We start from the raw sequence: 25,452 nt of genomic DNA on the forward strand, positions 1-25,452 counted from the left end.
GCTTAGTTTTCGTTGTGATGGTGTCGGTGGTTGTGTATGGTGGTGGGATAAGGTCGGTGGTGGTATGTGGTTGGGTCTGGGATAGGATCGGTGGTGGTATGTGGTTGGGTCTGGGATAGGGTCGGTGGTGTGAGGTTGTGGTTGGGTCTGCATAATTGATGGGTGGTCGGATCTGGTGGTTTGGTCGGATGTGGTGGGTTTTATGGGTTATAGTTAAATGGGTTAGGGTTAAATGGGTTAAGGTGGTGATAGATCTGGTTAATTGGGTTAGGGTCGTGGTGGTGGGTGGGTTAGGGTTGGACGTGGTGGGTGGGTGGTGGGTGGTGGTGTGGGGTGGGTTTTTTTTTAATTTTTGGCTTGTGGGGTGGCAGTGGGGGTTGGACGTGGTGGTGGGTGGTGGTGTGGGGTGGGTTTTTTTTTAATTTTTGGCTTGTGGGGTGGCAGTGGGGGTTGGACGTGGTGGTGGGTGGTGGTGTGGGGTGGGGTGGGGTGGGTTTTTTTTATTTTTTTTGGCAGAAGTTTCCGACGGAAAATCCGTCGGAATTTTCCGACGGATTTGTTTTCCGTCGGAAATTTACGACGGACGTTTCCGGGCCCCAATTTGTCTTCCGATGCATGATTTTCGTCGGAAATTTCGTCGGAAATGTGTTTCCGACGGAAATTTCGTCGGAAAATGCCATTTTTCCTACAAAGGGTTTTCCGACGACATATTCCGACGGAATTCCGTCGGAAACCCTATTTCCGACGGAAAATAGGGTGTTTCCAAGGAATTTTTTCCGTCGGAAAACGACACTTTTCTAGTAGTGAAAGAGAATTATCAGCAATTTGCCACAACAAATAACAGTGTATACTAATGCGCTTACCCTATGATCATGCTGTGAGGATGAGCATCTTATCTAGATATTGGAGGTATAAATGGGTTATGCTTCCACATATAATACTTGACCAAATGTTCTTTAAATATGTTCTGAAGAGGTTTAATGAGCGTTGTTGTTTAGAGGCTTCACAAGCATATTCGGATATCATAAGCAATATTTTACTTCGTCACATTGGCCCTATTGATAAGTTTGTTCTTTGTATCCCCTCTTGGTTTCAATTGAAAGCAGACTTAAGTCAGTGGTTGCAATTCGTTGCTCGTCATGGCATCAAAGAATTTACTCTGGCTAATATTCATCATGTTCGATCACCAAAGCTGCCTTCTTGTCTGTATTCTTTTGAGACCTTGACGCAGTTGACACTCTACGGTTGCCATGACCTAAATTTGCCTCCAACATTCAAAGGATTTCCTAACCTTAAATTCATGGAACTAGAAGTGCGCAATAAAGTACCACTTGGAGCTTTAGAGGCACAGATGTTGGAAAATCTTATTTCCCTTTGCTCACGACTACAGTACCTTAAATTATGTATCAAGATGCTTGGCTTAACAATTTGTGCTCCAGAACTTCAAGAATTAGTTTTGAAAGGCATGCTCTCTAGTCTATCACTCAAAGAAACTCAAAACATAAAAGTTATAGCAATGGATGTGACACTTTTGAAAGATGCTGGGTTGAAAAGAAGCATGAATGAATTCTTCGGTAACTTACTCAGTTGTCAGATACTTGTTCTTGACAAAAAATTCTGTTTACCCATGGTAAGTACAATTATATGATAGAGTATGGAACGTCCTAGTAGGCTGATGGATGATTTTGTTTACTGGAAATTCTCTAGGGATGGCAATTTCACTACCAAGTCTGCCTATGCTATGTTGCTTCGCAGGCTTGATCACTCGGGTGGTGTAACTTCCTTCCCCTCTTCATGGTGGAACTTGTTTTGGAGTTTACCTCTTTTACCGAAGTTGCAGTGTTTTTGTTGGAAATTTCTCCAAAATGCCTTGCCTCTCAATGGGATTTTACAAGCTAGAGGGATTCCAGTGAATCCAATTTGTGTTTTATGTCATGGTAATCAGGAGACGATTGATCATCTCTTTCGTGACTGCCCTTTTGTTTCCACTCTTTGGACGACTGCTCCACATGTTCAGTCGCTTGTTGTTCGTCGAGATCAGCCATTCACTGAATGGTTTGTAAACCAAGTGTTATCTTTGCGACAAACTAAGTCTTGGGAACTGTTAATGAGTTTGGTTTCTTTTTTATGGGCTATTTGGATCGCTCGTAATCATAAGGTTTTCCGACAAGCTGTGCTTTCTCTTGCTATTGTTCTTCACATTATGCAGGACTGGGTCTCACGAAGCCTCGCAGTTCAGGATTTTAAAGTTTCAGCTCTCTTGACCAGTGCAGGTGGTTGTCCTAGATCTGGATCATCCTTTTCGTCCTCCTGTCTCCACGGTCCTTCCGGGTCTACATATGATATTTGCCTGGTGTTTGATGGAGCGTTTACAGCTCATGATAGCTCTGCAGGTGCTGGTTGGATTTTTCGTGACCCAGGTTCGGATATGGTATTTGGTGGTGGTTCCAGAGCTTTCCTTTCTTCCTCTGCTCTACACTCAGAATTACAGGCTTGTCTCTGGGCTCTCAAGGCTGCTGATCGTTATGGTTTCAGGCGCTTGTTGATCTACACTGACTGCTTGACTTTATTTTCTTTTCTTCAAGATAAAAGAGGTCGAGATATTTCTTGCATCTAGTTGATTCAGGACATTAGGGATATCCTCCTTAGGTTCTCAGCTTGGGAACTTCGGAAGGTTCCTCGTCAGTGGGTGGCTCCGGCTCATTGGTTAGCTATTCAGGCTCGCCATCGTCATTTTTTGTTCTGGTCCTTTTAGTTGTTTTAGTTCTTTTCTATTGTTCTTTTTTAGTTCGTCCTGTCAAAAAAAAAAAAAAAATATGATAGAGTATAAAACATATTCCTGGGCCTCAACCAAAAGCTTAAGCTTTAATTGGTTGAGTTGGTCCTTTAACATTTTAGACTTTATTAACATTTGATTTTGGAAAGCAGCCGGTCTTTGCTTTTGTTTCCTTAGTCCTAATAATTTGTTAAATCTTATTGTTTTGCAGCTGGGTTGTGAATTATACTGTGATGTTATACCTCCTGAAATGCTCGGAAAAGAATTGGAAGCTTTACAAACTCTTAGAATTATGGAAGTACCGTTGAATTGCAATTACGCAGTCCCTTTTATCCTCTGCTTACTTCGAAGCTCTCCTCATTTACAACGGCTATTCATCAATGTAAGTGTCCTCATCATTAGCTTATATCATGCTCATTCACATATTTTTTTTCAGCTTACTTTAATACTAATCGATCTTATATCTTACTCGAGCTCAGAGTAAGTTAACCATTGTTAACTCTTGTGTAGAACATGCAGGATAGATCATTTGCAAAATGTTCTAGGAAGAGTGTTCAGAACAAGGGAAACTTCACATTTCCTTGCCTTAAATATGCTGAATTTGGCTTTAAGTTGATGATGAGGGTGGAGTTAGAGCTGATAAAACTTGTACTAGCATGTTCTCCCGCTCTTGAGGTATTGACAATTGTGCTCAATGGGCGTTTCTCCAATGAAGAAAAGAGAAAAGTAGAAAATGAGTTGAAGCGACATGACCGAGCTTCGCCAATTGCAGTGATTATTGTTACTGTAAAGCCTTGAGAGACTTCAACATACACAGCTAGCTAAGGTGCGTTGTGTAAGAAAACATGCATGCTGTGGAGAATATTCTAATTTTATGTGTAATTTTTCAAACCATAATTTGTCATACACATTTTAAGGCTTTGTCTGCTTTGATGGAATTTGTGTTCCATGGAACTATATGGGTATTGTGGCACCATCTTTTGATCTCTCATGATGGGAGGGAGAACCTTATGTAATGTACTGTGGCTGCTTTGCGCCGTTTTATTGTGTTTTATTTAAACTAATTTCCCACCTTCAAATAAAAAAATATTTTTTGTTATTTGGTTTGTAGACTGTGAAAAATGCACGTGTTCCGTATATATATCATTGTTTGGATTTAACTATTAATTAGCTTGTGACTCTGGCGATGCCTCGATTTTTTTATTTTTTGGATGATTGTGGATATAGCTATACAAACTTATATAGTTGTTAGGCTTTTATTTAGAGCTGTCAATTTGGGTATTGAAGTCGGGTTTAGATCGGGTCAAATCAGGTTTCGGGTTGAATTAGGATCAGGTTATGTCGGGTCAATCTAGCCTCAGATGAGGTTCAGATTCAGGGTCAATTTCAGTTTAGATTATTTCGGATCGTTTACCTTTTTGGGTATAGGTTGGGTTCGATTCGAGTCAAATTCAGATCGGGTTCAATTTCAGGTTCGGGTGTGTTGAGTTGGGTTTGGGTGGGTTAATAGATGGTACATTCGGGTTCGGGTTAGGGTTGGGTTAGATAATTATTTGGTCGGATAATCTTAAAATTAGATCATTCTTGGTTTTGGTTCAAATTCAATTCGAATAAATATCGATGTGGTGAATCTAAACCTATATAATTACGCCTTTTATAATTTGATCAAACATTATCAAGATTTTATTAAGCCTATATATAAAGTAATAGAATAAAAGGTATATAAAATGAAGAAATTGTACCAATATTTTGTTAAGAATTGAGGGTTTACAGAACTGTACCAGCTGAACGAAAGGTGTGTGAAATTTTATTAAACCTTTCATGACTCGGGTCAATAACAGGTTGTGTTGGGTTATAATTGTTTTCAGGTTCTAATTGGGTCGAGTACTAATTCGGGTTCGGATTGTTGTCGGGTCGAATTAAATCGGTTGACGATTACTATCCAATCGGGTGCAGGTTTAGGTTTAGGTCATAAAATATTGGATCAAATCGATTTTCGGTTAATATTAGGTCGATTCAGGTCGGGTTACAGGTCACTAGTTTCACCCCATTGATCGGGTATAAATCACGTTCAGATCGTTCAGGTCAGGTTCTCGGGTCAGGTCAGCTTTTGACAGCACCACTTTTATCATTCATAATAAATTTATGTTGGTACAATACCTCTTAATAACATTTAAAAATTGAATTCGGAACAATTTTAATGCACAATATTCAATTATTTGAAGATTGGATAAATGAGAATTGTTCAATATAATACCTTCTCACTTTTAAATCAAACAGTGTAAAACTATTACATATGAAAGGTATAAAAATAATGGTTTCAATTAGTTTAAGGGCAGGATAAAAGTCATCGGTTACAAAATCTAAACAAAAATGAACAACAATAATTTACCGTCACTTGCACTGGATATAGTTAATGGATATCATGGATAATCATGTGATAGTGTAGTTAATGGATATCATGGTTTTCAGCTTAATAATGCACAGAATATAATTAGTGGGTGTTTTTAAGGCATTCTAAATTGAGGTTTTTCTTGTTCATTGGAATCCATGATAGATTAAAGATCAAAGGTCAGATAGAAAATAACTACCCAATAAAAGTTATTAATGGTATTCATGTCAGTATGTAGAACCAATTCTTAATGAGGAAAAGACGTGACACATAGGATGCTACATTACACTCATGTGTCGCTTAGTCATGTTGAGAGAAGGGTGACACATGGCGGCACCATGTTGTCCCATTAAGTTTTAATAATATTATAAATTTATTAACTACTTAATTTATAATAATTTGTAAGCTACCGAGTATTAACCGTAATAATATACCGTGTGTTTTATGTGCAGTTGATTATATCATGTGGTCGCTTGTAAAATTGCATAATTACCCCTATAGCATTGACCGAATAACTTCTATAACACATTGATAAAGTAACCCTTGTAACACTGACCAAGTAACCCCTATAATATCGACAAATTAACCCAACATAATGGATATATAGCCACCCACATACTCTCCCTTTGTATTTTATTACTTGCTCCACTTTTCAATTGCGGTTGTATTTTATTATTTGGTCGATTTTCTTTTTTGAAACCTTTTACAATATTTTATTAATTTCTTCTCTCTTAGTAGACCCCTCAACTATCATACTTTAATAACTCCATATTCTCTCATCCCAACTACGAGTGTCATACTTTTTTCTTCCACCAACATTCCTTCATATTTTATTACTTTCTACTATTTTTCATAAACTTCCGCACATTATGAAATGAAGCAAGCAATAATATACGGAGGGAATATAAGAACTTTTGAATAATAATCGTAATATTTAGGGGTGAAACTAATACGGTTTAAATTTGAACCAAACCGAATTAGTAATGTGGTTCGATTTATTTTAAAATATGGTTCGGTATGGTTTGAAAAATAAAAAAATAGCGGTTGCGGTTTGATTTCAGTTTCAAGATTGAAAAACTGAAAATCGAAAACCAAACCGAACTATAGACCCATAACTAAATTATAGCCAAATTCTACTTTTCAGTACTACTATATAAGGCCAAAACAGGTTATGTTGAGTAAGATCCGAAAAAAAATTACAAATCAAAGCTCAAAACACTAGTCCCTGAAATTGCAATGCTATTTGATTTTGTTTTTTATTCAAACCAAGTTATGGCATGGTTTAGTTTGACCGAATAATAATATGCAGAGGTTTGTTTGACAAATCTCAAACCAAATAAATATGCTTTGGTTTCGGTTTCGGTTTGGGTTTGGACTATAAACCGCATCGAGCCAAACTTTCAACCCTAATTGTGTACTATAAGAACGCCTTTTAAAAAGTTATTTTTTTTTAACTGTTTCTTTATTTAGCTTGTAGATAAAGATAAGGCCGAACTAGCTAGAAAAGACAATTTGTTGTATACAAAGGAGTTCATGTCTTTACCAATTGACACTCGCCCCTCGTGCGGAAATATATGTCGACATCATCAACAAGAGCATAATTAAATAAGTTAAATTCCTTAGCTTTGCAATACAAAAGCTATGCAAAGTACGGAGATAAATGTTGTCTAATTTATTTTTTAAAACATAAGAAAAATAAATATTAGGAACTCTCGTTATGAGAATTCTTAATATATCAGAAGAAAAAATAAATTTAAAATATTAAAAACATAAATATTCATACTATTAGATATTAAATGGCTCATATTGTGTTGTGTAAATAGATAAAAGTAAAGATATATTACTTCTATCCACACACTAGACATCGATACACATTGATCTTAATTAAAGTTTAGGTAGGAACTGTCCTAACAACCAATTTGCCATGTATTTGTATGATTGTTGAGTCAAATGGGTCCCATCCCAACTCACGCGCCTATTAGGATTTGTACAAACTGTAACACGTCGACTCCCACAAGGTCTGCTTGGATCAAAATTGTATGAATTCTTACCTATTCCACAACATGCTTTATATAGCCCATCTTTCTCGAATCCTATACATTAATTTTCAAACATACCCCTATTTAGCTCCAATGATGAAAATGGTAAGAAATTAACCATTATACATAATTAATGAGTATGTAACAAAAACTACTATAGTATGATCTTCAGATAATAATAATGCACATTGACAATAACTAACCTAACGAAGAAGCATGGCGAAGGAGCCAAGTTGTGGCAGAGTAGTAGTCTCCATAAGCAATTGCAACACTCGGGTTTTCACGTTTCAAAATCTTGATAGCTTGCATTAGATGGTGATTGTGGAACCTTGAGAGAGTATTATGCTCTTTCAAGCAATGAAGATCATCATACTTTAAGGAATCATTTGAACCATATCTATATAGTAGAGAAGTAACGCAACCAATAGCAACGTTTCCCGGTACCACAACGTTAACCGCTCCAATCTTAATCACTTCCTGCAAAATAATTATGCAACAAACATCACATCAATCACGATCACTTAATTTTTTTGGACAACATTAAGTTAATTCATTTGTTATGTAGATGTAAAGTAACTCACTCTAACTACATGTATGATGGTATTTACAACCTCGGGAACTAGCTTATATGCTTCTTTCATTGTTCTGCCTTGAAGAAGAGCATAGTTATAGTCATTGGCTCCAATTTCCCCTACTAGTACTAGAGATTTTCGAAGTTTTTCTTTGCACTCTGCAAGCAATTTAGTACTTAGTACGGAGTAAATATTCCTTATCATTTCGAAAAAGTTAAAACATTTTGACTTTTACACTAGTATTTGTTAATGCATAACTTTGACTAAATTTGAAAATAATAATACAAAGTTGTAACATTTTGAAATAGATGTTGCAACTAATATGAAGTAAAAGAGTACTATGAGTATCTAGTACATATACCTGCTGGATTGCAACAAATATTAAGGAGGTGAGACTTAAACCAACTAAGTTGAGAAAGCAGGGAGACATTGGCTAGCCGCAATGTAATATTTCTTGTAGCCAAAGTGGCCGCGTCTAGAGCAGTCCCACCTGCAACGGCGAAATTGGCTCCATGGTTGAAGTTGCTTCCGTTGGCCATGAATGGGTTTATGAGTGGTAGGTGAAAGTACTTAGCTATGATTCCATATTAAAATTTCAACAGCGTTAGTTTTTGTCGATCTTCATCGACTTCATGTACTACCTCCGCTACTTTTAGATGTAACAAAAGGATTTTTATTTACAAGATATAAAAAATTTCTTTGTTGCAACTAAAAAATAACCGAGGTAATCAAATCAACCCTCAACCTTATCTTTTGAGGGTTGAGAGACGGTAGTATTGGGAAAATCCGATACAATCATTATATACTATATATTTTATTTAATACGAGTATAATAAAAGTTGATACTTTAAAGTATATACATAAAAAGTGTTAGGTGAACCATACCAAAGTAATCGACCATGAGAAGACCATCGGAGCTACGGCCAGTGGGACGACCGAAGGTCTGCCCATAAGGGAGATTTGCGGAGGGATCATGTGACCCAGGAATCCGAATTAAGTTACCAGTATCGGAGAGGGAGTCTCCGAACTGGTAAATGGCTTCAAAGCGCGTAGTTGACAACTTTCCAGCTCGTTTAATTGTATGAAAGGCTTCAGAAGAACCGGTAGCAGTCGTAACACCACATTGTATGCAAATCAAAGAATACAGAAGGAAGAGCAAAATGAATAATTTCTTCATTTTCATGCACTGTGGTAAAAGTAGAATTTGAAAAAGGGTACGGTGCATTATTCATATAACACTATTACATTAAGATTCGTGACTTGACTAATTAATTTGATAATTGATCAAAAAATTAATAATATATAGAAGTACAAGTAATTATTTGACTAGCCTTCAAAAAAAATTATTTTACTATATGATGATTGATGAAGGATGTGTACTAATCAAATACGTAGTCAAGTAGCTTAATATGACCGGACATGATTTTATAAGTAAAATTGTGGAATTACGTCGGATACATCGGATACATCACATGCATATCATTTAAATATTTAAGGGTGAGTTGTTTGATAGGACTTTAGGTTGGTCCAGTTGACTTTACTGTATAAATAAATAAAAAAATTTACTGTATTTTTATTTAAGAATACAATAACGTTTGTCACTCTGTGTATGCGAGGAGACTGGACACATGCACTGATGCACATATGCTGTACGGAGAACGGATCGGAGTACTTATTTTTCATATTGTTTATTTGTAAATCTCCCCTAATGTCAAAAATCTTCTCCGTAGCTCAGGGCGAGGCAAACTAAACGGGGCCTGTACGACCTCTTAAAATTGGGCCCCTAATCCAAAGTTCTAAAAAATTAAACTTGAGTTATTTCAAAAGTTTACTCTTAATTTCTACTTATTCCAAAAGTTTACTCATAATTGGATTTCAAAAAAAAAAAAAAAAAAAAAAAAAAAGTTTACTCTTAATTTTCTTAAAATATAAAATTTACTTTCTAATAATATCAAATCAAGATCATTTATAATTTTATAGTTAAGTCTTTTTTTAAATACAAACGTACATGATAAAGTAACAAACACAAATATTATGACCAAGAATCCATAGAAATTAGGATATTCACATAAAATTTGGAGAAAGAAAGCAAAAAGTGGATATGTAATTTGAGAAAGAAAGAGTGTAACAATTAAAAAAAAGAAAAAAATCTTACGTCACTTTTTGATTGTTTTACACTACTTATTGTCGGATCATGTAACCAAAAAGTTAATGTAGTGGGGTACAGCTGGCGGCCAAATACTAATACTACTAGTATTTAGTTCTAAAATTAGACCTAGGGACTTTCGAACTCCAGACCTTCATGCTGAGGGCCTCAAGTTTAACGGTTGAGCCACGGAGCATTCTAACCAATATTAGTCAAGCAATAACATTATAGATAATTTTAGGGCCCCTTTTTTATGGAGGCCTTGTGCGGGTGCTCAACCAGCACCGGGCCTCCGCCGCCCCTACCGTAGCTAATACCACAAATTCAATTTTTTTTAAGAGTAGATGCTTATTCTGTTGACTTTATGAGCATGACTCAAACATCATGCAATGAATGAGTATTTGAAGACGAAGACGAATTTCTTTAGGATCAAACATTAGCTTGAGGCTTTTTCTCTACCCCTTCTTACCTTGAAAAACAGGATCACCTTGCGTCCTTAAACCGATAACCATCTTTCGGCTAACCAAGCCTCCTCCATCCCTCAAGACCAACAAGGGGTAGTACAGGAATATTCACCTGTTGTCCATCGACTACGCCTTTCAGCCTGATCTTACATTGGCAAAATTAGAGTAACAAAATATAATATAGTAGAAGAAAGCTGCTTTTCATTACTCAAAATTAAGAAACATAACATCAGTGCCTTATATAAGCCAATATCCCAAAAACAAACAAAGTTAAAAATAAGGAAACTAATTACATAATAATAGGAATAAGATTCCACTAACAAAAAGTGCTTAAATAAATAAACCCACTAACTTCTAACTTATTGTTGACTCAAGCTAAAGACTAGTAACTAATTCAGAGGAAGTGCTTCTGTCGAAAATAGATATGTTTGTCAAGAGGAAGTGCTTTAGTGAGGACATCAGCAACTTGATTGTTGGTTGGACAAAACTTCAACTCAATTTCTATCTTTGCAGCTAGACTTCGAATAAATTGGTAGAATGTGCTTCGTTCTGCTACGGAAAGCTGGATTTTTAGTCATAGCAATAGTTGCTTTGTTGTCACATAATATTTCTGTTGCACCATTTTGCTCACAACTTACATCAGCTAGCAGCCTTCGTAGCCAAACTGCCTGACAAGCTGCTGCTGTCACAACAACATACTCTGCTTCAGAGGATGACAATGCCACCACTTCTTGCTTCTTTGAGCTCCAAGATACTGCACCTGACCCCAAGTTGTAAACATGACCAGAAGTAATTCTTCTATCATCAATGCAACCTGCCCAATCACTGTCACTATACCCAAGTAGGCTGAAGTTTGCATCTTTTGAGTACCAAATACCAAAATCAGTCGTTCCGGCAATGTAGCGAAGTACCCTTTTTGCTGCTCCAAGATGCTGCCTTGTAGGACCATGCATAAACCGTGATAAAACACTCATTGAGTACATGATATCAGGCCGAGTATGAGTTAAATAATTTAACCCACCAACTAAGCTTCTATAATAACTCGGATCAACAGCACCCGTACCATCATCAAGCTGCAATTTTTCTTTAGTATTCATGGGCGTTGCTGTAGGCTTACTGTTGTGCATATGGAACCTGAATAAAATATCTTTTGCATATTTCTTTTGTGAAAGAAATATGCCATCTTCCACCTGATTTACCTCAAGCCCAAGAAAGTATTACAACTTGCCTAAATCTAACATTTCAAACTCCCTCATCATGCATGATTTAAATTCAGCAACAAGATTATCGGAAGACCCAAAATACACCATGTCATCAACATAAATGCAGACAATTAAGAACTCACCATTTTCATGAATTTTCACATACAAAGTGGGTTCATTTTCACTCCTAACAAACCCATGCCTCCAAAAAATAAGAGTCAATTCTCTTGTACCATGCTCTCGATGCTTGTTTTAGCCCATAAAGGGCCTTTTTCAGTTTATACACCTTGTTATCATTCCCTCTGACAATAAAACTAGAAAGTTGTGATACATAAACTTCCTCCTCTAACTCCCCATTAAGAAAAACAGACTTCACATCAAAGTGATAAATAGGAAGATTGAGTTTAGCAGCTAAACATAAAAGAATTCTCAGCGTTTCAAAACGAGCTACGGGTGAGAAAGTTTCATCAAAGTCAATACCTTGATGTTAGCATAGCCTTTTGCTATGAGCCTAGCTTTGAACTTCTGTATACTTCCATCAGCATGGCGATTGATTTTATAAACCCACTTCAGACCAATGGGTTTCTTGCCTCTTGGTAAATCGACCAATTCCTAGGTGCGATTGCGCTCAATTGATCTTATTTTCTCCTTCATTGCAGCTTGCCATTCTTCAATTTCAATTGCTTCATCAAAGCAAGTTGGTTTTGACACATATAGGGAAAATGAGCAAGACTCATACACCTCGCTCAGAGACTTGAACTTTCGAGGTGGTGTTCCTGATGAGGAGCTTGATCTAGATGAGGTGTTTCTAGAGCTTTTAGGAGTTGATGATGTACTTCTAGCTGATGTGGCAGGAGGAGTATTAACTTCATTGCCATTATATTGTCTAGTGGCATCTCCGGTGGGGATGGTTCTTCTTCAACAAGAAGGTGGGAATCAGTTCTAGGAGAGCCATCTTTATCCTATTTCCAGCAAGCTTCTTCATTGAAATTAACATTCCTACTAACAATGACTTTGCCACTTTAGGGTTATATAACTTATATGCTTTAGACTGAGTACTATAACCCACAAAAATGTATTTTTTTGATTTTTCATCAAGCTTAGAACGAGAGTTTACTAAAGCATAAGCTATACAACCAAAAATGCGTAAGTGACTCACCTTGGGTTTGCGACCCTTCCATGCTTCAAATGGAGTTTGATTGTAGATGACCTTTGTTGGTAAAATATTGAGGATATACGCTGCTGTTGCCACGGCCTCTGCCCAAAATATCTTCGGAACACCTCTAGCATTCAACATGCTTCTTCCCATCTCAACAATCGTACAATTTTTCCTCTCTGGTGGTATCGTGGTGTTGGGTGGTAGTTTTTATTTTGGTTTAATTATTTTTTATTGGATTGGATTAATACTAAGTACATCCTCTTATTTTTCAATAATCTGACTTAAGATATTTTGCCTAGAAGTTCGCAAACTCCCTCTTTGTTGCGAGTAACTCGTAACTGAGGGAGTAAAAAGTTAATTTCAAAGAGAAATAATAAAAAAGTTATACAAGTGGGGGTACTAGGAGAGAGAAATAATAAATATTTGTGAAAGTGAGTTTAGTGGAGGGATAATTAATACTTCCTCCGTTTCTTTTTAGTTGACACGCTTCTTTACTCACGTTTATCAATGCACAAATTCAACCGTTAACATATTTAATTACCGATTATAAAAAATTATAAAAAGTAGGTATTTTGAAAATATATATCGTAACGAATCTAACAAGACCCCATATGACTATATTTTTCATTACGTATAAATCACAAAACACGGTCAAAGGAGTGTGTGTAAATAGTGCTAAAGTCAAAACGTGGCAACTAATAAAAAACGGAGGTAGTAAAATAATAGTGGGTTCATAACAAACAAAGAAGTGTTGCAATTGTTATGAAACGGATGTAAAAGGAAATTGTTCGTTTATTACGAAATGGAGAGTAGATTTTTTTATCATAAATAATTAAACCAAATTAGAAATGTTTATATTAGACTAGAAAAACTCATCATATCAGATAAAATATACTCCCTCCGTTATGTATTAATCACAATATTAGGATGTTCACAAAGTTTAAGACAATCTATAGCGGGTCTAAAAGAGATTTTTTTTATAGGGTAATGCTATATAAGAATTTAATATACTTACTTTTTTTATTATTAAGTTGGAAATTTATCAACAATTCACGAGTAAATCAATGCAATAAATGTTAATTTCATGTCTATTCTTTTCACTTTTAGCTCCCTTTATATGCAGCCCACATATATCTTTTTCCTTTTTTATAATCTAAAGTATTGTTAGTAGGAGAGAGAAATAATAAAAAAAAACTAGTATAAGTGGGGTTGATATGAAAGAAAAATAATAAAATATTTGTGAAAGTGGGTTAGTGGAAGAGATACATTATAAAATAATGGTGGGTTCTTTCCAAATATTGTTGCAATTAATATGAAACGAATGAAAAAAAAAATATTTTAATTAATACAAAAGGGAGGAAGGGGTTTTTACGAATATTTCACCTAATGCCTCTGAGTTATTTTTTTATTCACCGTATGCCCATGAAAAATTTCTAATTCACAATATACCCTTAAGTTTAACAAAAATGTCATCAAACGCCCTTAATGACTAACAACACTTAAGTTCGTTTGTCATTAGGGTTAATTATGCCATGTGGATGTTATTGGCTTTTAAATTAATTAATTAAATCTTATAAAAATAGATTAAAAAATTTTCCAAAAAAAAAAACCACCTCTAACCGCCACTGACGAGCCACCTTAGCCCGGCCATCTTCCCAAAATCGACATGGCGACACCCAGCCCAGCCTCACTCGTCACCGTCGCCTCCTCACCACGCCGGCGATGCCTTACCTTTAGCCTTGCGCTAGTGCTCGCTCGTTCCCCAAACCACCTTACCCCCTCCTTCCCGTTGAACCACAAAACCCCTTTTCCACCTTAGCGGAACATCAAACAACCACCCCAAAACCCGTTTTCCAGCAGCCCAAGTCTCATTCCCGACGTCGCCGCCGCCTACCTTAGCCAAAAACCACTAGCCCGAAACCGTTAAACCCCAAAATCGAAACCCTAAAAATCAAAATCTAGGGTTTCGATTTTGGGGTTTTGTATTTTGGGGTTTCGTTGAGGTGGTTCAGGGGATGGAGGTGGCAGCGAAAGTGGCGATTTGGGTTCACCGGCCCAAGGATGAGAGTGTGGGAGCCGGCGGTGGGGAGGGGAGAGATTTTCGAAATAGAGAGGAGGGGCGATTTTAGGTTTGGGGAATCAGTGGTTCAAGGTTCCAGCTGGTGGGGTGTCGAATTGCCGGTGGCGGTGGCATTGGCGCGGGGCCGGGGTTCAGGCGAAATCCGCGTCGGCAGGTACAGGGTGGCGGTCGGGGACTGGGCTGGTGGTTGGTGGATTTTTTATTTGTTTTATTTTTTGATAATTAATTAAATATTTATTTTAAAATTAAAATAATATAAATGGCAGCCAATCATAAACTGTCACGTGGCAAATTAAGCCTAAATGACTAGCGTAGTTAACGTCTGTTAGTCATTTGGGTATTTTTTGTAACATTTTTTGTAAGGAGCATAAGGTGAATTTGAAAAATTTCCAGGGACATTTGGTGAAATTTGCGGAGTTTTTAAATACTTCTTATTCTGTAATGACAAGAAGGCTTAGACAAGAATAGACTAGAAAAAGCTCTTATAGAGTCGGTCACTCATCCCACACTAGAAAAAGTTCTTAAATTGAAGAGAAGAAATCCTTGAGCCCTTGAGGTAATTCTCATCAAATTGCTTCAGACATCACCTACAGAAATTGACAGCATTTGGATATTTGGGATTGATGGCATTGGAGTCCACTTGTCAGTCAGGTTACTCATATTTTTTCATTTCTCTATGCATCTCTGTTTTTTTTTTTTTTTTTTTTTTTTTAAAATTCATCAAGTTCCTAACTTTCGTTATCATTCAGTTTCTGGTGTTTTATTTAAATTACTCATTACTACATTTCATCTCTAAGTATTAATTTGAATGATTGAACTCTTATTTTAATTCTGTGCTATTTGTATGTTGAGATTAGAATTGGGAGTAGATTTTACTCATTTTTTTACATGATTGAATAAAATGCAGATATTTTGGGAGAAAGGGTTGATTTTTTGGGGGGTTTAGGGTAACTTGTCACTAACTCTCTTTGATTTCTGACAAATTAGATGTGAATTGGATTTCAAATGGTCTGTAATTTGAATAGTTTTTCTGTATTGATATGAAATTTGATACATCGCTGAATTCAGCACTTTTCAATTGAACTTCGAAATCTTGTTTGTAAAAGCTATTGAAAAGTCTATAATTTGATTATTGTTGGTGAATTGCCCACTTGTCTTTTGATTTTGCAGAGCCAATTTCTTTTACAGGATACTTAAAATGATAGTTGGTAGTTTGGTACATTGAAATGATCTTTACACTTCTAACTAGGGTTGTTCTGGATTTAAAAATAAGATGATGGTCTTTAGTCTCTAGTAGGAGCCGAAAGGATTCTTGTGGTAATTGTTGAGGGTAAGCTGTTTAAGATTATTCTTAATAGTTGGTATCATATTCTCTGATTTCTGCATATAAGAATCGTGTATCGTGTAGAGACTAGAGAATGTACTGAAGCAAGGCTTGTTACCCGAAGTCATAGTTGGACTAGCTTACTGAGTGTTTACTTGCTATTCATGCATATCGGTGTTTCTGTTTATGGATGAGGGTATTTTGACTCTTTTGATGTCTCACATGTCTTTATGGATTGGCCTGTTAGCAATGGCAGAATAGGATGTATTTGTACTGCCCTACGGGTATGCCATGTGTAATGTGGGTGTGTATTTGTGACAATGATGCTTCCATATCTCAGAAATGGAATTTTGTAACAAAAGACGTCACTTTAAAGGGAAAACTATATGTTTGTACATCAATAAGTGGATGTACTTGAATCCGTAAGTGGTAAAGCACTCAATAATCCAAGACTTGGGCGTAAAATCTCTGTGCATCTGTTAGATTAGTGCCTCCTCAATGATTGGCCTGATTTATGTGGAGTTTATAGTGCGTATTAGTACTGTCAAGCTCTAAATTACAATATCAGTGATTTGCTACATGATTTCTTATGAAAAAGCAGCAGTTTAGCAATTTCTATTAGTATTTGATTTGCTGATATACTTGTTATTTATGTTGCAGGAAACAGCAAGCAGCTTTGCAAAGAGAGCAATTGTATCATCAGCAATTTGCCGCTTCAAGTAACAGAGTGTATACTAGAACACTTACCTTTTCATCATGTTGTGAGGATGAGCATCTTATCTAGTCATTGGAGGTATAAATGGGTTACGCTTCCTTATATAATACTTGACCAAAAATTCTTTGATTATGTCCTGAAGAGGTTTAAAAATACTAGAAGAATTTCTGAGGCTTCACAAGCATATTCAGATCATTAAAAATATTTTACATCGTCACATTGGCCCTATTGATAAATTTGTTCTTTGTATCCCCTCTTGGGTTCCATTGAAAGCAGACTAAACTCAATGATTACAATTTGTTTCTCGTCATGGCATCAAAGAATTTGCTCTGGTTAACAATAATCACGTTCTATAACCAAAGCTGCCTTCTTGTCTATATTCTTTTGTGGTCTTGACACAGTCGACACTCTACAATTGCGATGATCTAAATCTGCCTCCAACATTCAAAGGATTTCCTTGCCTTGTAAGGATGGAACTAAAGTTGCCCGGTAAAGAACTTGGAGCTTTAGAGGCACAGATGGTGGAAAATCTAATTTCCCTTTGCTCACGACTACAGCACCTTAAATTATGTATTGTTGGAAATATGGTTGACTTAACAATTTGTGCTCCAAAACTTCAAGCATTGGTTATGAAAGCCGAGATCTTTAGTCTATCCCTGAAAGCAACTAGAAACATAAAAAGTATAGAAGTGGATATGGTACTTTTGAAGGACGCTGGATTGAAGAGCAGCATGAGAGAATTTTTTGTCAACTTGATCAGTTGTCAGATGCTTGTTCTTAACAGAAATTTTTGGATACCCATGGTAAATACGATTTTAAAGACTTAATTAGCAGTTGATTTTGGAAAACAAATCAGTTTATTGCTTTTGTTTCCTTTGTCCTAATTTGTCGATTATTGTTCTGCAGTGGAATTGTAAATACTACTGTGATCTTGAACCTCTTGAATAGCTCGGAAAAGAATTGGAATCTATCTACAAACTCTGGAAGTACCATTGCATTTTAATTTCGCAGTCCCTTTTATCCTCTGCTTCTTTCAAAGCTCTCCTCACTTACGATGGCTATTTATCAATGTAAGTGTCTTCAATAGTTCATATATATCTCCTGACTCATGCTCACCTATCTTTTAACAGCTTACTTAAATACTTATCTTAAATCTTACTTGAGTTCTGAGTAAGCTTTACTCTCGTGTAAAACATTCATCAATCATCAGACTGCATCATTTGAGAAATGTTTTGGGAAGATTGTTCAGAATAAGGGAAACTTCACACTTCCCATCTTAAGTATGTTGAATTTGTCTTTAAGGCGAGTATAGAGTTAGAGCTGATAACACCTCTACTAGCATGTTCTCTAGATCTTAGGTTATGACTCATGATGATTGTGCTAAATGAGACGCTGAAAAAAAGCTCATAGCAGTGTCTTTATATATATATTAGAGGTGGTTATTGGACAGGGTAGCCCAATGATAACAGGTCAGGGTCAAGCTTATAGGGCTTTTAATGGACAGGGCTATTAATGGACAAGACCCTTATTGGGTAGGGTCAATATAGGGCCAACATGTTTTTCCAATTTAGTTGATAAAGAAAATACATAATATAAAAATAATCATATAGATTAATTTGTATTCATATGTATTTAATAATGGCTTTGTCCAATATTTATTTTAATTGATATTTTGTAGGCCCGTCCATTATCGACCTGCAACCCGCATTGGCCCGACCCTATAAAATGTGACCCTCTTTGACCCTGACCCGCAACCGACCCGCACCAACCCTGACCCGACCCGCCCAATAACCAGGTCTAATATATATATATAATGTCTTATTCCGTCCATATTTTATTACTTGCTCCATTTCCTTTTGGGAAACCTTTTACAATAGTTTACTAAAATTTTCTCTCTTAGTGGACCCCATACTATCTTATATTAATATTTTCATATTCTCTCTCTTCCCAATTAACATATTTTATTCTTCCACCAATCCTATTTCTTTCCTATTTATTACTTTCTACTATTTCTCCTAAAACTTTGTGTATGGAGAAATGGAACAAGTTATACATTACCATATATATTGGGAAAAAATGACTGCAACAACAACTATGATAAAGGTGTGTGTAGCAGCACAACCTTTTAAGGGTGCAATCTACAGCACAAACTATGTTATTGGGTGCACATATTAGCATAAATGACATTAATGATCTAAGACTCCATGAAAAAGGTGAAATCTTTATTATTTTATATAATTTTTTAAATATTATTTAAACGTATATGATTTTCCATCATGCATGACTAATTTAACCTTACCTTTTATTTATTTATTTTTATTTAAGCATTTCATAACCTCCACCATCTTATTAAGCGGATTCCTTCAAAAAAAAAATTGTGCTATTATTTTCCTTTGTTCGATTCTCCAATTACTTTTTCTAATATCGATCTCACATGATTGAATTGGTTTTCTTTCCCCTTCCGCTTAGTTAAATACTAAATTGATAAATTAAAAAAAAAAATTCATTTGAATACCTTTATTCTATAAGATTTTAGGATACATAGGCAACTTTCTAATACCAAACCCCATAAAATGATTTTAAATACTTAATTCAAAAAATAATTTTAGAATTGGATTTTAGGATATGCCAAATTGATTTTCTTGTTTTTGATGTACAACACTTAAATTGTGGAGGTTGAGAGAGAATAATTTAAAGGGAAAAAGTTAATTATAATGGAAGAGAAACAAAGTCAATCATCACATGAGATGTAAAAAAAAGTAATTGAAGAAAGAACGATAGAATATAATGGCGAAAACTTTTTGAAATAATTCAATTTAATGGTTACTTAATTACATGAGATGGATAATCAAGTAGAATGGAATTAAACAAAATATATTTAAACAAAAAAAGCATTAAAAATATTTAAGATTTCACTTTCATAAGAAATCTAAATTTTGCCAATGTCATTTATGTTGTTACGTGCATCCAAGTTCATAGTTTGTGATGTTGAGTGCACTCTTAAAAGGTTGTGCTGCTACATACACCTTTGTCATAGTTGGTGTTGTTGCGGCCAATTTTTCCCAATATAATGGTAATGTATAACTTGTTCCATTTCTCCATGCACAAAGTTTGAACCTGTGATCTTATCGTGTTGGCTCTTGATACCATGTTAAAGGTCATCTTTTGGTTGAACCACATGATCGGTTTATATACTATTGGGGTTCAAGTTCCAATACTTGCATTTTTGTTTTTTTTTTTTTTTTTATTTTTTTAATTTTTTCTTCTCTTACGACTTGCCTTATACAAAGTTTCTAGATCCATATTGGAACAGAGGTGCAAGGGTATTTTTTTGACCATTTAATGTTATTTAGCTCATTTTAAAATCTTAAATTGAGTAAAAAAAAAAAAAAAAAAAATCAAATGAGTACAATATTACTTTTGGGTGCACCTACCTCTCTATAGTGGCGGATCCACTAAGGCACAAGGGTAGCATGTAGCATGACATGCTATCACCGGAAAAAAAAAAAAAAAAAAAAGTTCAAAGAAACCGGTTATAACCGGTCTCTTAAAAGGCTGCCATAACAGTATAACACAATGAATTGTTTGCATGCTTCAATCAAAGAGACCTGTCATATAAAAACAGGTCTCTTTGGTTCTGATTTTACCTTTTTCTTTTTTTTTTTACAGTCTTTTTTATTTTATTTTTATTGAAGAAAATTAATACAAACTACAACACTTTTAGTTATATTTATGCATAGTTTTTTTTTTTTTGAAAGACTCTCATTCAAGGTTATTAAAAAATTATTAGTAATCTATGATTTTTATATTATAATTTTTTTTAGGAAATAAATATATTTAATTATATTTTAATTATTTTTTTAATCATCTTATATGATACCAAAGCTAACAAAAAATAAATAATGAAATGAGTAGCTTATTATTCTTAAAGACTCTATTTTTATTCCACTTTTAATTTCAATTCACATATTTATTTGGTAAGTAACCCATTTACTTAACCTTATGAACAGTAAATACGGATCAAAGTAAATACAAAATTATACTATTAAACATATGAAATGCTTTTTAATTTGATCATATTGATAAGTAGAATATAAACTATTTCATATTAAATGAAAATTTATATACCAAAATAAATTTTTTTTAAAGGTTAATTATTAAACGATAATATAGATATTTTTTCTATTTTTTTCCTTAATATTCCATGTTACCCCTAGGTAAAAATCCTAGATCCGCCACTGCCTCTATATGCACCATAGTGGAGTGCATTTAGGCGCATAGGGCCTATTTATTTTGCATGCACATAGGAGGGCAATGTGGGGATTTTCTTTTGATGTTTCTCTCTTTTAATGGTGCAGTGGTATATTTTTGTGTACTATTATACATGTATAATGTACCATTATAGTATTAGTTGTCTTAATAGTACATTTTTTAGTACTATATACATGTAGTAATACTTTTACCATCATGTTTTCCCCTAAAATACCTTCCACCTGGCGCATTTTCTACACAAAAATGTCATCCTATTTGTTTTCGAAGCGTATAGGCCCTATGCGTTAATACTTCTCTACCATAGTGTATTTAAAAGGAGTTGATAATTCTTCTATTTCTTTTTTCATGCAACACTTTTTATGTACTTTCCAAAATATTATTTTGATCATATATATCTTTGATTACAAATAACAAGATCACATGTGATATGACTATTTTTCCTAAATATTGAGTAGAAACCATCAAATTCGGTCAAACTGGAATATGTTAAACAATGAGAACGTTGAAGTGTTAGAAGTAAACGAAGTAGAGGAATTACTATACAGAAACTTAATTTTTCAAAGTTGTTCAAATCTGTAGGACATTCGAGAAAAAATATTTATGGATGACATTACTTAGCCTTGATTTTTATCTCAGCATTTGGTGAGGCTCGACGATATCTCATTGCCTCCACTAGTGAAAAGTCGTCTTTTACCACTCCACATATGTTGTGGTTTAGATGACAACTGAAGCAACACAGGATTATTTATGTGAATTAGCGGAAGAATACAATTAAAAGGGTGAAGTTAATTAAAAATTAAAAAAAAAAAAAAAAAAACCCATAGCTTGAGACTAAATGGCTGCGTTTTTTTATCAAACCGTTGTGCGAGTTACTGCTCCAAAATTCTTATTGTGAATTGTCATCTGTATATTTTTGCTATTGTGTATATTCATAATTGGGAGAGGTATTGGGTATTAGCTGATTAGTGATTTAGTGTATAATATAAGAAATTGATTATCTGTATTTTTTGCTATTATGTATATTCAAATAAATAGGCTTTTGGTATACGAGTACATGCTACAAGGGCATCTAGGACCACATATGTTTGAGTGGCATGAGCTTAGAGATCCTCCTCTCACAGTTTTGGATGTGGGCAGGGAAATTGAGTATCCACACAATTTGGCGGCAAAAAAGTTTCACAGAGATTTGAAACCTTCTAACATCTTTTTGGATGATGATGACATGAGGGCCAAGGTTGCAGATTTCGGTTTGGTAAAGAATGTTCATGATAGAACTGATTGGGCATTGGCTGGAAATTCGGCCACCTTGCACCTGAATATGCCGATAAACATCTGTTCATATATTCTTGGTGATTCTTCTTCATGTCATGCTATTTTAATATTGGCTAATAAGATATACTACACTGTATTTTATGAATTTTAAACTCCTCGTGAATTCCATTCTCTTGCTAGGGAAGTATATTTCTTAGTAGATTCCAAAAAAATCATATATCAGCTCTGATACAAAATTATGTGTAGGATTTTCTTGATGGCATGTTCTCTATTTTGCTAGCTATTACTGTAAATAATATAATTATGTTTGTCTGATTTGAACTGATTTGAAATGTACTCTTGTATTTGATTTTTGGGAATCTATGATTCCATTTGAATGCTAATTCGAAACTAATGAAACTAATGTTTAGGCTTCTTGGTTTGCTGATGGATGTTATGACTAAAATCATTAGCATTTAAATTATTGCTATCTATTTTATATCATATCACGTGATTGGTGGGGATATCATGTGCCTTAAGGGCATGCTTAGATTGGGGGTAATACATTAAGGGGGTAATAAAAGTCAAAATAAGCAAAATGAATGTGAAAATAGGGAAAAAGGAGATAGTGATGGTGTGATTGAAAGAAAATTATATATTGATGGTATGGTGTGAGGTGAAGAAAGAGGAATTAATACCCTCATTTTGGGGGTAATAATTACACTAAGGGGAGGATGGGTAACTATTACCCTCATTATGAGGATAATAATTCCTCCATCTATCTCTTTTCCTCATGGAACAACTACCAAAAAGTCATCGCCAACCTTCATTTAACATGTATCAGGATTGCATTTTTTGAATTACTAATAATATCACGAAAATTTCTAGTCGTCGGCCTTGACATCTTGTAATTTTCAGCATCCGCAAACGCATCTTCAGCATCAGGATAGATTAAACATCGACCACTCTCCAAAGCATCATACAACTCAATGATATACTCGATTCTCATTCTATCATTCCAAAAAATCACATTTCTGAAAACCATTGTATCATGTTTCAAATATCATATTCACATACTTGCATAATAATTCATGTTCAACCAACATCAATTCCAAGCATATAATCAATTAAACATGCTACTAATTCATCACTTCAATCATAATTCACAATCCTAACAAGAAGTTGGAGAACACCATTAGGATGATCCAAGCTCGAGGTCGCGATGTTAAGAGGCACCAAGAAGAGATGACAATGATGCCGTCATGGAGTGGCTTCAAAGGTTGAGGATGGTGCTTTACCAAGTTGATGACCTGTTTGATCTTGTCCTCACTGTCGACCGCCGGAAACAACATATTGAACTTAACAAACAACGTCGGGGAATGGGTAGGGGAGGGTCGCCGGTGCCGGGGGTTGGGGGATGGGAGAGGGAAGGTGGTCGCCGGCCGCCGACAAGTGGCTTGGTAGTGGCAGTGGGTAGGGGGATGGGTGTGTGCATTATAAACCGGACTCATGTGAAACGGTCTCACGCAAAACCTTCTGTATATTATTATATTAATTCCGAGCTATAACGAAAAAGATATGAATGAAATACCAAACTTCATCCAAATTTGACACCCTTTCTTTATTTCGGCCATATATTTTATTCTACAAAAGATTTTAATCTGATTTCAATTGGGTTGGAAAGTAGACTTCAAGAGCTTTCCAACGACATATTATTTGTTTTATTCCAATTTCTGGATCAAAATATATGATACTCCCTCCGTGTTTTAATAAGTGTTACACTTATCAAATGCGGCCGTGTTTTAATAAGTGTCACACTTCCTTTTTTGGCAAAAAAACTACATTAAAATATTATATCTCTCTCCTCTCATTGTCCCCACCCAAACCCACTACTTTTTTTTTTATAATATCTTTTCTCTCACATTTATTACTTTTAAATAAACTATTAACCCCACTATCTTTCTTTTACAATTTTTTAATACTTCACCTACCCCACTTACCTCTTATTTTATTGAAGTCAATTAATTTGCCTAAAACTACGTGCCGGTCAAACTGTAACACTTAAAAAACAACACGGAGGGAGTAAAAACAAAAACCGGAAAAAAAAAATTTGTTTTGTATCGAAAGGAGTTTTATTCCGATTCAAATTCCGACTAGTTTTCTGATCTTTTCGGTCGTTTTTCTCTATAAACAGGGACGATTTTCTCTGTTTCTATTCACCAACAACAATTATCAATCATCTTCTCTTTCTCTCTCTAAGCTAAAGCTAATTATTCTTTCTTTCTATCTTGATTTTTTTAAACCTTTTCCTAAACACACACCATATGTCATTTGCAAGACTCGAATACACCTAGCCAAGCTCGAAGTTGCCTTAGACCTCGACTTGAAAGGTTGATAGTTCTGAGGGTTTTGTCCCAAATCTATATTTGAATTAATATTATTTATTTGTTTAACTTAATATTTTGTTGAAGTTTACTTATGTATGTATTCTTTTAATACAAAGAGGTACAAGGCATCAAAGTGAGAAATTTAATTGCTCTATTCCTTTAGAAAGCATGCTTAGATTATTATTTTAATTATTAGTATCATGTTAGGATGCTTTTATTACTTTATAATATCATGTGTAGGATAAAAGCTTTGATTTTGCTGTTTAGTGACATGATAGGATTTGTTATTAATCATGTTAGTATCATGCCTAGGATTTTGCTAATATTATACTTTGAGAATATTATTATTATTATTATTATTATTATTATTATTATTATTATTATTATTATTATTATTGTTGTTGTTGTTGTTGTTGTTGTTGTTGTTGTTGTGTTGTGTCAAATTTTTCACCCATTTATTTTTGGTGTTGAGTCAAGAGTTAGTTTATTTATTTACTTACTCAAGTAAGTTAAGATTGAGTCAAGAAAGTGTATTAGTGCATCTTAAGTACCAAGGTAGTAATCGTACACTTTTGTGCACAAAACTAGGCAAGGAACCTTTATTAACGTCTCTGTAAATAAACAAAAAGACAAATTAAAAATCAACTAGACTTAAAATCAAAATCAAGTGTAT

General features: G+C 34.9%; 2 protein-coding genes and 1 pseudogene across 2 annotated transcripts; 1 reads left to right on the forward strand and 2 right to left on the reverse strand.

Annotated features, from left to right (window-relative positions):
* Positions 1–853: 853 nt before the first annotated feature.
* Positions 854–1,648, forward strand: LOC145564852 (F-box/FBD/LRR-repeat protein At1g13570-like). Its single transcript, XM_081625024.1, has one exon. The coding sequence runs from the start codon at positions 854–856 to the stop codon at positions 1,646–1,648; it is 795 nt and encodes a 264-aa protein (XP_081481150.1).
* Positions 1,649–7,052: 5,404 nt separating this feature from the next.
* LOC145564853 (acetylajmalan esterase 1-like) lies at positions 7,053–8,956 on the reverse strand. Its single transcript, XM_081625025.1, has 5 exons — positions 8,660–8,956; positions 8,141–8,348; positions 7,789–7,937; positions 7,411–7,684; positions 7,053–7,261 (listed from the first exon to the last, which is right to left on the reverse strand). Exons 1-5 carry the CDS (start codon positions 8,954–8,956, stop codon positions 7,053–7,055), a joined length of 1,137 nt encoding a protein of 378 aa, XP_081481151.1.
* A 1,927-nt stretch (positions 8,957–10,883) lies between these two features.
* On the reverse strand, positions 10,884–11,486 carry LOC145564854 (secreted RxLR effector protein 161 pseudogene; annotated as a pseudogene).
* Between the last annotated feature and the right edge of the window lie 13,966 nt (positions 11,487–25,452).

Source organism: Chenopodium album, chromosome 10 (assembly GCF_948465745.1).
Source record: "Chenopodium album chromosome 10, dcCheAlbu1.1, whole genome shotgun sequence".
Classification (NCBI taxonomy): Eukaryota; Viridiplantae; Streptophyta; class Magnoliopsida; order Caryophyllales; family Amaranthaceae; genus Chenopodium; species Chenopodium album.

What these genes read in the sequence shown, in the direction of transcription:
- LOC145564853 (XM_081625025.1), bottom strand. Translation starts at nt 8,956, where the DNA reads ATGAAGAAATTATTCATTTTGCTCTTCCTTCTGTATTCTTTGATTTGC. An exon ending in TGGTCGATTACTTTGGTATG is followed by an intron (nt 8,349 to 8,659) that starts GTTCACCTAACA and finishes ATCATAGCTAAG; the next exon opens with TACTTTCACCTACCACTCAT. An exon ending in CCATCATACATGTAGTTAGA is followed by an intron (nt 7,685 to 7,788) that starts GTGAGTTACTTT and finishes ATTATTTTGCAG; the next exon opens with GAAGTGATTAAGATTGGAGC.
- LOC145564852 (XM_081625024.1), top strand. Translation starts at nt 854, where the DNA reads ATGCGCTTACCCTATGATCATGCTGTGAGGATGAGCATCTTATCTAGA.